The sequence below is a fragment of the Aegilops tauschii genome, chromosome 2, assembly GCF_002575655.3.
Source record: "Aegilops tauschii subsp. strangulata cultivar AL8/78 chromosome 2, Aet v6.0, whole genome shotgun sequence".
NCBI classification, from domain to species: domain Eukaryota; kingdom Viridiplantae; phylum Streptophyta; class Magnoliopsida; order Poales; family Poaceae; genus Aegilops; species Aegilops tauschii.
Window position 1 is genome coordinate 12905895 of NC_053036.3, and position 13574 is coordinate 12919468.

At 40.6% G+C, this 13574-nt stretch overlaps 1 protein-coding gene and 1 long non-coding RNA gene across 2 annotated transcripts; both read left to right on the plus strand.

Moving 5' to 3' along the window:
• Positions 1–288: 288 nt before the first annotated feature.
• Positions 289–5650, plus strand: LOC109752444 (cysteine-rich receptor-like protein kinase 10). The gene is made up of 3 exons (XM_020311341.4): positions 289–569; positions 669–927; positions 5421–5650. Exons 1-3 carry the CDS (start codon positions 411–413, stop codon positions 5648–5650), a joined length of 648 nt encoding a protein of 215 aa, XP_020166930.3. The 5' UTR covers positions 289–410.
• Positions 5651–5690: 40 nt separating this feature from the next.
• LOC123497303 (uncharacterized) lies at positions 5691–7480 on the plus strand. Its single transcript, XR_006670967.1, has 4 exons — positions 5691–5912; positions 6020–6217; positions 7049–7130; positions 7228–7480. It is a non-coding gene; the product is annotated as an uncharacterized lncRNA (long non-coding RNA).
• The last annotated feature ends 6094 nt before the right edge of the window (positions 7481–13574 follow it).

Genomic DNA, 13574 nt, shown 5'->3' on the forward strand with positions numbered 1-13574 from the left:
CCAGAATATGAATGAATAATCTTTGCTCTGACTGATGGAAGTAATATCATGCAACAACCAACATATTGTGGGAAAAATAATTATATTATTAAAATTGCAAAGGATGAAAAATTCTCTTTGCTCTGACTGAAAGGATGAAAAATTCTCTTTATAGGAATCAATCTCTGTTTTCAAAGAAACATTCCATATAATTTGAAGTTGTTCAAATATTTACAGAATAATATACTACTCCTCCGATCCATATTAGTTGTCGCAGAATTGTTTTTTTTTGCGAAAAGGGCTCCAGAATATAATATCATGAAACAATGGTACAAAGCACCTCAATAAAAATACAAATAGCAATCAGGTCCCTTGGTAGAAAGTCTGTGTCAATTAATTTGGGCGAAAGGGATTATTTCTTTTTTATGTAAATGGTATATATAAACACAATCCCTCATGAACCCAAGAAGCTTTTTATGCAGATGGGATCCAATCCATACCACCTACAGTTACAACATTTGAAAGACATCACAGACAATTTCTCTGATGCCCGCAGACTTGGTAGTGGTGGTTTTGGTGTGGTATATAAGGTATAAAGTTAAGGAATATATTTTTTCTTCAAATATGTATCCATAATTGATCCGCAAAACCATATACAGTATATCATATAAATAAGATACTTTATGCAGGGCGTGCTGCGAAATGGGAATATGGTTGCAGTGAAGAAGCTTGTGCTGTCAACGCTGAAGTCACAGAAGCAATTTGAGAATGAGGGTGATCTTCTTATGACACTGAATCACCCAAATATAGTGCGACTATTGGGCTACTGCTATGAAACAGAACTTATATATCGGCCTTACGAAGATAAATTCGTTTTTGCTCAAGACACGAAACATTTGCTTTGCTTGGAATATATGCCCAATGGAAGTCTTGACAATTACATATCAGGTATGACATTTATATATGGAATAGTTCTCGTTTCTCTATGTTTCATGTTGAGTCAGGATTGGGTACTTTGGAGGACAGTGTGCCCCGTGACATTAAACCGTTGATTCCTCATCTGTGGTGAAAAGAGAGAGATGTAATATAGGAGCGTAATAAAGGCCACTTATATATCGATGTAAAAATCCAACAATGTGTTCTCGAGACCGGTCTCCACAAAGCTCTTTATTTTTGTTAGCCGGAAACTTGGTTTATATACCTTAGAAAATTCTGAAAAAAGTGTGCATATGCATATAAATGTGTAGTGTGTGCGTACAAATCTTCAGCAATATACATTTTGGTATGTGGTGTACATAAGAACGACAGATATGTGTATAAAAATGGGGCTTCCTTTTATTGTTTTTGGGCCAAGATTTTGACTTTTTTTCGTAGGCTACAAACCACATACATGTAAACAACATCTATAAATATCCATGCAAATGAGATTAACCATTTTTTTTTGCAAAAAGGACCAGACCTATATTATAAAAGCTTACTGGAAGTACAAAGCATCTCAAATGTTTTAAAAATTATATCAAGATTCCGAGACCACCAAACCACCACTACTGCCGCCAGAACGAGCCGCCAACACGCCGATGTCGTCACTTCCTTGCCGGAGCCAGCTTGACCTTGTCGATGACCGCCGGGAAGTCTTTGTGCACGTTCCCCTAAGGACTGGCACCCTAGAGCCGCAGTCGTCGCCGTCGACCCTTCCATCGATGTGAAGTATCTAACAACAAATCTCGCCACATGAAGAGAAACACTAACGTCACTGCCCTAAGAAGACGACATGAATCTACGCCGGAGCTCAGTCGACTACATCTAGACGGACGAACTCGAGGAGGATCGAATTTCAGAAGACAATCTCGAAGAAGAACCGCCGTCATCCGCACAGGCACCGCACTAACTGGTGCGAAGGCCTCGGGATTCCCCTCCGCCACCAGCCGCAGGAGCGACAGGCACAGGGGAGGTGAATCCACAAACTCGCCGGTGAAGTCTGAAGGGGAGAGTTTGTCCTTGACACCTAGGGTTAGGAGAGGAAAACAAGAGAAAATATATTTGCAAGAGTAATTATTTATTGAAACTTATGAATAGTATTTTTTTCCTTTTCAAAATATGTGACGCCGCTCTCTGTACAAATCCCGGTACCATCATATACAATGGCTGGATGTGTTGTAGGTCGGAAAATACCAACCGATCAATGCCTACAGGCTGGGGTGGGCATTTTGAACCCGAAAAACCGAACCAAATCGAACAGTATTAACTGATTTTTTCAGTTTATTCGGCGTTCGTTTGTACAATTTGGTGTGAAAGTCGATCACTATTCGGTGTTCTGTGTTGCGTTTGGTTTCCACCTCTGACAAACCATATCTATATCTATACCAATATAAAAAAGCCTAAAGGGGCAGATCCAATTAATCTCAGTCATCAAACCATGTCAATACAACGACCTAAATTGCTCCAATGGTGAGCTCTCAATATGTTGAGCGTGCAATTGATACCATACCAAATATCAATGCCTATATTAAGAGAGAAGTCCACATTTCAACCTCGAACTAACCACGCGGTTTAATTTACAACCCAGAACTTCGAATCCAGTCGAAATACACCCCAAACTAACCATAAGGTCCAAAACTCAACCCTGGTTTTGGTTTCACTTCAGTCAAGCGGTTTTGAATGCAGTGCATTGCTAGGGGTGGGATGAGTTAAAATTAAAAACAAGGGCTTGTTATTACTCTGGCTTGTTCTCTCGCGACAGTAGCCCACCTGTTCTCATGAAAAAAAGAACGACAGCCCACCTGTAATCCCATCCACTGCCCTCGCCTCCTCTTTTTTTATATAATTCTTTTTTTGATAACCCCCTCGTCTCCTCTCGATGCCCCACGACGCGCCAGAGAGAGAGAGAGAGAGCTCAAGCGGGCGCCGCCCGCCTCGGCTCTGGCCGCACCCATGGCATGTCGCCATGTCGCCGGACACCGCAGAACACCAACGGCTGTCTCCCACATCTCGCCGCCAGTGCCTCCTCAACCTCCGCACCTCGGATTACGTGCAGCACAATGGCCGACAGCCGCCGCCCCATGCACCACCGTCTGTCGCTGGACGCGGCCGATGAACACCGCCGGGCCAGCTCCAGCCACCTCGTGCATCGCCTTGTCATATTCATCCCGAGCAGCGCCGCCACCCGAGCAGCGCCACCGTCACCTGCTGCTAGAGCTCTGTGGCGACATCTGCGCTGGTAGCTGATGCCCCAATCGCGGGAGCGATGAGCCCTCCTCTCCCTGGCCACGATCGCCTCTTCTCCCAGCCGGCGAGTTCCTCCTTGCCCCTCGCGGGCCCCTCTCCTCTCCTGTTTGCGTGTTGCACATCTTCTAATGGCTGCCCGATGCCGCCGCTAATTGCTAGCTGCTGTTGTTTGTTGGTGCTACAAGGTGCGATGGGTGAGGGAAGATTGATAAAATCGGGGGCAGGAGAGATGGTGGCGGAGGTGCACCGCCAGGGTCACCTTTCGCTGCGGCGGATGAAGGCAGGGCGGCAGGGCCGGCGGGCAAGGTGGTGCTTGTTGTCGCATAGAACGAACCAGAGAACAAGCGTTTTTTTCTCCTCCCAGCCCTAGCTGCTGATGTGGTGCAGCCCACAGTCAGCATCGACTGCGGTCAAAACCGCTTGACCAAAGCAAAACCAAGACCAGGGTTGAGTATTGGATCTTGTGGTTAGTTCGGGGTGTAATTTGACTGGTTTCAAAGTTCAGGGTTGTAAAGTAAACCGGGTGGTTAGTTCGAGATTGAAATGTGGACTTCTCTCCTATATTAATCTTATAATTAACATGCAATTGATATCCTACCTAATATCAACATGCAGTTAATTTTTTCCTAATATGAACGTGCATTGCACGTGCTCATTTACTAGTTCACGGAACAAACCGATAAGTCCGTAAGTGGGTTCTTTCCCGTGAGTGCAAACTCAGCAGCCAGCACGCCACTTTGCCCATCGGCCCAAGCCAATAGCTTCTCCACAGTCGTATTTAACTAATATTTGCGTTACAAACACTGATATATGGTTGCCGCGACATCCGGCCTGCCGGCCGCTAAGCAGTATTACTTCGCTGGCTTCTTCAAGTTCTAATCTCTTGATACGTTCTAAAAACAAAGTCCATATCTCTGAAACTAGATAACACTAATATGTAACTCTGTACACCCATTCTTCTGAAGCTGGCTCCGTCACTGTATGCACGCCTCATGAAACTAGTTATTTTGTGCATTGAGGAACAATGCACACCCTGATATTCATTAGTCATGACACTTAAACTGATGGGTGGACATAAATTTGGTTTTTGGGTTAACCGAACAAACCGAACCGATATATTTTGCTTAATATGGTTCGGTGTCTAAATTTTGTGTAATTATTTCGGTTGTCGTTTCCTCAAAACCAAAATTATAGAAATCCGAATAAGCCAAACCGTATTAACCATAAAAACCGAACGCCCAATCCTACCAGCTACAACTCGATGGGTAGCTCCAACAGCCTAGTACGGTTTTTTTTTCCTGTACTTTTTTCCACTATGTATGGTTTGAACTTTGAAAAATGATCATGAATTTAGAAAATCATGAATTCAAAAAATGTTTCAGAATTCAAAACAATGTTCATGGATTAGGAAAAAAAATTGTGAATTCAAAATTGTCATAAAATTGCAAAAAAATGTTCATGGATTCCAAAAATGTTTGTGAACTCAAAAAATGTTCACAAACGGAAAAAAATTCACCAATTCTAAAATAGTTCACAAATTTGAATAAAATTCACAGGATGAAAGAATGTCTGCAAAGTTCAGCGACAGCAAAAAAGAAAAAAAATGGAAATATAAATGGAAAGATAGAAGATAAGAGCAGATTAGAAAACTAGAAAAGCCCGTTGCAAAACACAAAAAAGTACTCCCTCCGTAGTGTCAGAAAACGTCTTACATTATGAGACGGAGGGAGTAAAAAAATAGACCACCCAGAAGCTTCCTAAACCATAAAGCGCTCAGGAGCACTTCCCAAAAATGGCCGGGACCACTAAATGAGCTACATATCATTTGTTAGGTTCACGGCTTCTGCCGCACCTCTCCCAACTTGAAATCACTATGGGCCATTACAAGACTAAGAAGCGCATATAGACATGTCCATCCCGGTACCATCAGGTCTGTAAGATTAATCTGCATCCTTTAAGTATGTAATTTATGATGATCCATCTCCATCCATTTATACTTTCATGGGTCTGATAGCTCATAGTCGCTGGTTACATGCCACCATGGGCACCATTCACTTTCACGTTATTAGTTACTAAAAATTGTTGTTCTTATATATGAATAAAAAGGAGAGTATACGAAGAATGAAGTTGCCCTTGTATTTTCATAGAGAAACAAGATATTTGAGACAACATCTGTTGAATGATCTTCTTTAATTTGTATATGTATATGGTTGCAGGCATGTCTTCTGTACTTGATTGGCACACATGTTGCAAAATAATTGAGGGCATTTCCTTTGGTCTCATGTACCTTCACGAGGGATCTAATGTCCCCATTATTCATTTGGATCTAAAACCTGCGAACATATTGCTGGATGAAAATTTTGTACCAAAAATTACTGACTTTGGTCTTTCAAGACTGTGTGATGAAAAAACTATGCAGACTAAAGTCGCTAGTGGAACACTGTAAGTGAACCCCCTCATTTATTTATCTCCCTTTGGTAACGATGGAAATGGTTTCTTTACTTTTCTCTTGACAGTCAGTTCATATTCACCAACTCATTTTACGTTGCAGTGGTTACATGGCACCAGAATACCTGCTACGAGGTGTAATAACACCTATGGCAGACATATTCGGTTTGGGTGTCATAATCATGGAGGTAATTACGGGGCATAGGGAGTACCCGTACCCACATGATATCAGAAGGTCTTCCAAGGACTTCATCAAGCGAGTAATACAAATGATTTTGAACTTTCAAGATGAAAAGATCCATTTGCAGAACATTATATAACAATACCATTGCATAGTAATGTATCCACAATGTGTTGAATTTCACAGGAAGTTCAAATATGGAGAAATAGGTTGGAAAAAGATCCAGGATATACATCTCTGGAAGCAGACTGCCAACAAATAAAAACCTGCATTCAGATTGGTCTAATTTGCGTAAATTCTGAGCGGACAAAAAGGCCTACGGTGAAGAAAATTATTGATATGCTTCAAGGGTTGGAAAGTATGGATTGGTACATTATTAACGAGGTAACATCACCTGTAGCCCATGTATGTTATACTATCAGGTATTGGATACATAAAATGTACTTCGTATATTTATTTGCTACCATAAGTTAGTAATAATACAACTTCTTCCAAATACTAGTTTATATTGAAAGAAGAAGGTAGGTGTTTAATTAATGCATACCTTGTACGGCACTTAATTTATACTCCATTCGAATAAAATTTTCTTCAGTCTAATGTAACTAGGGTACTGCTCAACAGAGTAGCTAGGACATTTTGGCTAGAACTCATCAAAAAAAAGGTCTAAATGATTTTGTAGTATTCACCTTTTACGCGTGAGAATGAAGAATTTCTGAATAAACTGAAATTGGCAACTCGTGTATCTACCTTTAGTCCTTTTTTTCCAAAAGGAGGATTACCCCCGGCCTCTGCATCAAGTGATGCACACAGCCGTTTATTCACTTTTTCGGCTTTTTTGTGAACTTGTATTGATTTACCTTTAGTCTGCATGAAGTCAACTCCATGTTGCATAACTACTGAAGTTAAAAATAACTTAGTACTTACTCCCAATGGTTCTGAAAAAAATGTACTTCTGGACTCAAACTTTCACCACTGGTATCTTGTGAAATGCAAAGTCAGCTTTAAAACTTTTTCCACCGATGCCTTACAAAATGTTTAGATTATATACTTCGTATGTAGATGGGTGGAATTGAATATGTCCACTAAAACTTAAATTGCTAATGAACTTGCATGTTGGAGATCGTGTCCATTACTCCATGTTGAAAGCAACAGATTTAAATCAACGGAGAGATTACAAATCAACCAAGATGTAATCAGCAATCTTTTCTGTTCCAGCTATCAATGCACGACATTCAGGATGAGCTGTAGATTAGCAAAGGAGATTGTCACAACAATATCTGATTCTTCTATCTTCCTGGTATGCTTTTTTTAATATATAACTTTGTTAACTGCTTAACAATTCTATAGCATGATCGATGCATATCTAATTTGCGTTAGCTTTAATTGTACCACAGGGCTTTGAACCTCCGTACATAGTTGCTCCTTGTGAGTGGCGTTTATGTTCAACTCGACCTGACTAGACAAGCATTTAACTTGTTTGGTCTCCAGTCTTAGTTCTAGCTGTATATGTCACTTATCTGAAAGTGTGTTCGCTCTGAAGATAAATATGCAGTGCCATGGACATGGTTTCAGCAGAAGGACGTGGGATATGCAGGCCTTTGTGAGTTACTTTTTTATGGACCTCCTAAAGAACCTCTTTATTCAATAGAAAGCAGGGTTACATCCTTAACTAAAATTCATACAGTTGGGGGGGGGGGGGAGGGGTCATCATGGTCTTTGGGAGTTTGTATTATTTTTTTTGTAACTGATCTATCCTACTTCCTTTGCAGCTCGATTTGTTCCCTTTATTGAGACTGCAACAATTCGATAATATAAACTTTGCATATACTTTTGGCCTAACTTTGCACATAAGTTTTCACTCCATGCAACCTTCTTCGCATTCATAAACTGTAGAGGAAACAATTAACTCACGGATAATTTGTTCTTACTCCATTTAATTTCCAGCACTCCAGAATTTGGGCTATCAAGATTGTTTTGATTTTGATGGACAGTGTTGGTAGAAAAGAAAGTGATGGACCGTGTGATTCACAATATATGAAAATATGCAAACAGCAGAAATTGGTACTTACAAAAAAATAAAAGGACTCACAGAGCAGAATGTGTGCTCATTTCTCCATTAGGATACTCATACGCCCAACTTCCTGCCAAGTGCCACTTGCTTCTGCATCCCATGAACTACAATCCGTTGACAGGATAAGATTGATGAATTAGTTTAGAGTACAACAATAGTTCCAATAACTTTCTCATGCGTGTGATGACTAATGAGTTAATGCATGTTACTTGGAGATACATACAACCATTCGCGATACAATCTCGCACCCACTAGAGTTGGAAGAATAATCAGAGTTCATCGGTTTCTACTGTAAATTAAGCCAACGTGATTGAAAATCATCAACACCACCAATCACTACTGGAATTTACAACTTTACCTAGTGCCGAAAATACTCGGCGAAAGCCGTTTCCCACTCAGCGATGCCTTTGCCCAGTATTGTTCTCGGCCCAAGGTACTCGGCCCGAATCCTGCCGGCAAAGCTAGGTTTGCCGAGAACCAAAACACGGGGACTCGGCAAAAAAAAAAGACACTTGACGCACCGGACGGAGATGGCGGGTGCCATGTGGCGGAAACTTTGCCGAGTACTTGTCGTAGGCACTTGGCAAAGATGAACAACATGCATTGTTGTATGTCAAGGAGGTGGCCAGTCTCATCATGGTTGAGCCCGATTCTTCTGTTGAAGACGTAAGATTGAAGTGGGTCATCATCGTTTGAATCGGCGAGATAGACAACATGCATTGTGGGAACTAGTCCAGTCAAGGAAAAACATGTCATCTCTCCACCGGTTAGACCGTTATGTGTAATGAACAGAACCCATCCTTCGCCTCCCATACGGGTCCTTATCAGTCCTTTCTACAGTTCAATGATGTAAGTGACCCAAAGACACACAAATGGCACACTCTCTTCCGTTAATTCATTGAACTCTAGCCTAGCATTGCATGGGACAATCTGTGCAACAAACACAAAACAAACACATTATATAAATTGTAATTAAAAGCACTAAAATTTAAACATAAATGATTACAACTTTATGCAAATAGGGGACTATTCGTCACCCTGGGTGAGGAATAGTTATTCTTCACCCCCCTCTATTTTACCACCAATGCACCGTAATTTTACGTTCCGTAAGTTTTGTCTTATTTCTGACGTAAAAAGAGACCGTAAGAAAATATATAATCGCCGTAAAAAATATTTTATGTTATGTAAAATTACAAACGTAAAAACGTAGTGTAAAATATACATGAACTCCAAATTTTCTTGTCTTATGACCTATATTTTTAGTTTCTTATACCAAATTTTACGTAGTGAATCAAAGGGAATGTAACTATTTGAATTCCAAATGTAATTTAATTATGAAGTGATCGTAAGATTACCTCAGGTGAAGAATAACTTATTCTGCACCCTGGGTGATGATATATATATATATATATATATATATATATATATATATATATATATATATATATATATATATATATATATATATATATATATATATATATATATATAAAATTCTTCACCCTTCTCTATTTTGACATCAATGCACCGTATTTTTACGTTTCCTAAATTTTGCCTTATTTCATACATAAAAAGAGAACGCAAGAAAATATGTACTCACTGTAAAAAATATTTTATGTTACGTGAAATTACGAATGTAAAAACTTAGTGTAAAACATACATAAAATGTTATTTTTCTGGTCTTATAACCTATATTTTTGTTTTTTACACCAAATTTTACATATTGAATCAATATGCATGTAACTATTTATATTCTAAACGTAATTTATTTAGGTAGCGATCGTAAGATTACCCCGGGTGAAGAATAACTTATTCTGCACCCGAGTGAATATGAGATAGAGAGAATAAGAGAGAGAGAGAGAGAGAGAGAGAGAGAGAGAGAGAGAGAGAGAGATTGTTACCTGAATGTTGGAAGCCCTCAAAGAGCAGATCGATATTGAACAATGACCCACTTGAAAACTTTTCCGCGCACTCCTACATGCATAATTGGCACGCCGTCATATCCTGTTTGACATGCATATTTGGCACACCACCATCAAGCACACGTAAACAAAACTAGCATTTATAAGATGCATTTTGACATGCATACTTGGCACACCACATGTCATTAATCATCGATCACCAAAAAATAAAGCATTTTCAAATATTTTCACGCATATCGATCCACACATTAACAAAATATAACAATCATATTCATAAACATACATGGTGCATATTGCATTCAATCCATTGATGCATATATAAAATTTTATACGTATTCTCTCAAAGTATACATGCATTGCATTCATTTACAAACAAGAAATAAAAACATATATCCATAAACGTCCATATATATAAAATCTATATATAATCTATATATATCCATCAAAAGATATTCTTTTTTTGCGGAAAATTATCCAAACTTTTCATACAATCCATAGATGCATATATATTATCCATATCCATCATGTCATGACATATGTATATATTGATTTTTCATATGTAGAAAAATATTGAGATAAATGGAAAAGGGGGGCGGGGGGGGGGGGGGGGGGCTATACATAGTTAGCTCACCTTGGGGTTGTGGGCGCCGAGGTGGGAGGGGTGGTTGGCCGGAAGGAAATTGTGTCGACGACGAGGTTGTGGTGGTGGCCGGCGGCGAGCTTGGGGCCAGAGCCGTGCGGCAATTAGGGTGCGAGCGGCCTCGGTCGACACCAGTGTTCCAAATATCCCCTAGAGACAATAATATTGTACTATTATAGTTCAACTATTCATAATTAAGAGTTTATATTTCATGCTATAACTGCTATGGTCCTGGAATATGCGATTCAGTGGAAAACTCTTATGCATGTGTGAAGTAATAAATGGTAACAATAGGTTCCCGGTCTCGCCTCTAAGACTGGCTCAAGTGTTGTTGATGATCACGTTTTCCGGATCTTAAAATATCGTTAAGTATATAGATAGTGCTAAAACAACATTGAGGGTAGACGTTAGAAGAACGATCATATTGAATTGACCCAATTCTTGTCTGCTTTACTTTATGATTATATCATCTGAAATCATCTATTACAACACATAATGTTAGCATATGTTTTAGTTCCTCAAACCATGAGAATATCTCGGTCACTTCCTACCAGATGGTCGGCTTTGGGGTTGCTTGATACGTCTCCAACGTATGTATAATTTTTATTCTTTCATGCTATTATATTATCTGTTTTGGATGTTTTATATGCATTAATATGCTATTTTATATTATTTTTGGGACTAACCTATTAACCTACAACCCAGTGCCAGTTTCTGTTTTATCCTTGATTATATAAAACTTTATGGTGATTTTTCATGGACCAGAAGAAACCCACGAGACTTGGAGAGGAGGCCAGAAGACCTATGAGGAGGTCACAAGCTGTGGGGGGGCGCCCCCTGGCTTATGGGCCCCTCGTAGACCCTCCAGCCCTAATCTTTGCACTATAAATCCTCAAATATCCCCCCTATACCAGAGGGCACACCAAAAATACTTTTCCGCCGCCGCAAGCTTCTGTTCTTGTGAGATCCCATCTTGGGGCCTTTTCCGGCATTCCGCTTGATTATTGAGAACATGTGGGTTGCCTCAACAAAACCCACCCGGCAACATTTCCTGCATGCACGTTCTGGGTCGTTGGGGATTGTGTCAAGTGTCGAGCATGTGATATAGCTAGTGGAAACGAACAAGATTTTTTTGGAAAGGACAAGATAAACTCGTGGATAGTATATGAGTTTTGCTTTTGCATGAACATTTTGTCAATTACGTTTTCATCTTCCTCGAACACAGCGTTCCTAGGTGTCGAAAGATAAGTTCTCTTCTCCAGTCCTAGGTGCGCAGCAAAGTTCATCAGTTCAGACTTCAGAACCAAGCGAGGTTCTCCTGATCGCACTAGTAGAAAACTGGGCTTTGGTCACAGGGCAATATTCACATTAGTCCCGGTTCAGTCACGAACCGGGACTAATGTGAGCATTGGTCCCGGTTCGTGCGGCCAGGGGCCTGCCGGGCCTCGTGGGGGCATTGGTCCTGGTTCGTCCGGCCCCTTTGGTCCCGGTTGGTGGGACAAACCGGGACCAATGGGCCTCGCTCCTGGCCAACCACCATTGGTCCCGGTTGGTGGCTTGAACCGGGACCAGAGGCTCACCCTTTAGTCCCGGTTCATACCACAAACCGAGACTAAAGGGTTGGTCCTAGTTGCGGTCAGAATTTAGTCCCACCTCGCCAACCGAAGGGCGCTCACACCAGTTTATAAGCCCGTCCCTCTCTGCCTTGTTGAGCTCCTCCCAAAGTGAAAATAGATGCCCTTATACAGGGAATTTGACCTAAATTCAGAGTAAATTTCTTTGAATTTCATAGAAATTTATTATGAATTTAGGTTGAATTTTCTCTATAGGCGCATCTATGTTCATTTTTTTTATAGTAAATAAAATAAATAAACCTTAATAAACTAAATAAAAATAAATAAACCTTAATAAAATTAAATAAAATAAACTATAGTAAATAAAATAAATAAACCTTAATAAAATAAATAAAGCAAAAGAAATAAAGTAAAATACATAAGTAATTAGAAACAAAATGGAATAAAATAAATAAGTTTTTTGTTGTAAGTAGAAACAAAACAAAATAAATAAAGCAAAAGAGAAAACAAAAAACAGGGAAAAAAATTATGTCACCTACTGGGCCACCACGGCCTGAATACGACTTGAAACCCATCCATGGGCCAGGATTCAGGCCCGCAGAAGGCCCAATAGGCCCCACAGGCAAAGAGAAGGGTTAGGCCCGGAAGCCTGCAGTTGAGAGGAGCCCGAGAGGGTGGGCGCAGCAGCGCTTATAAACCACTCTCGAGCTCTCTCAACTAGCGAGGTGGGACTAAAATTTTGACGCGGGGCAGCACAAGGCCTTTGGTCCCGGTTGGTGCCACCAACCGGGACTAAACGGGAGCATGCGTACCGTTCGTGGCACCAACCGGGACCAATGCCCCCCCTTAGTCCCGGTTGGTGCCACGAACCGGGACCAATGTGTTTCCTATATATACCTCATCGCCACAGCAGAGCACTCTACAGTGCTCTGTTTTTTCTGGCCGGCGAGGGGAGGGCATTTGGGTGCTCTAGCTCACCCCCTATGCACATGAGGTGTTCGATGAAATGTCTGAGCCACACTAGTTAATCTTTCTCCTCTCGAAACTCGACCTCCGAGCTCCATTTTCCCCGAGATTTGTCTAGGTTTAGCGGTCCGTCACGTCCCGTCCCCGTCTTCACCGCCGTCGATCGCCCGCGCCGATCTCGTCGCCAGCACCACCGTGGTGAGCCTCTTGTTCTTATCTTCTTTCTGAAAGAAAAAAAATTCTTACTTTAGATAGATACTTGTCTAATTTTGTTACTTTAATTATACCTTCTTATTACATAGTGCGATGGTTTTGGTATCCGCCCCCGTCTGCCCTCGTCCTGTCTATGATTCGGATGTGGTATATATTATCTTTTTATAACTATTTGGTTCATTTATTATTTATGACAAATATGCCGACCAACGTGACATAGATTTTATTTATCTAGGAGGTGGTTGAACCGGAAATTCCAACCGACCTTATTGTCGAGAGGTTAAATTTAGTTGAAGAAGAAAACAATTACTTGAAGGAAAAAATAAAAAAATTTGAGGAGGAGAAGATGATATTG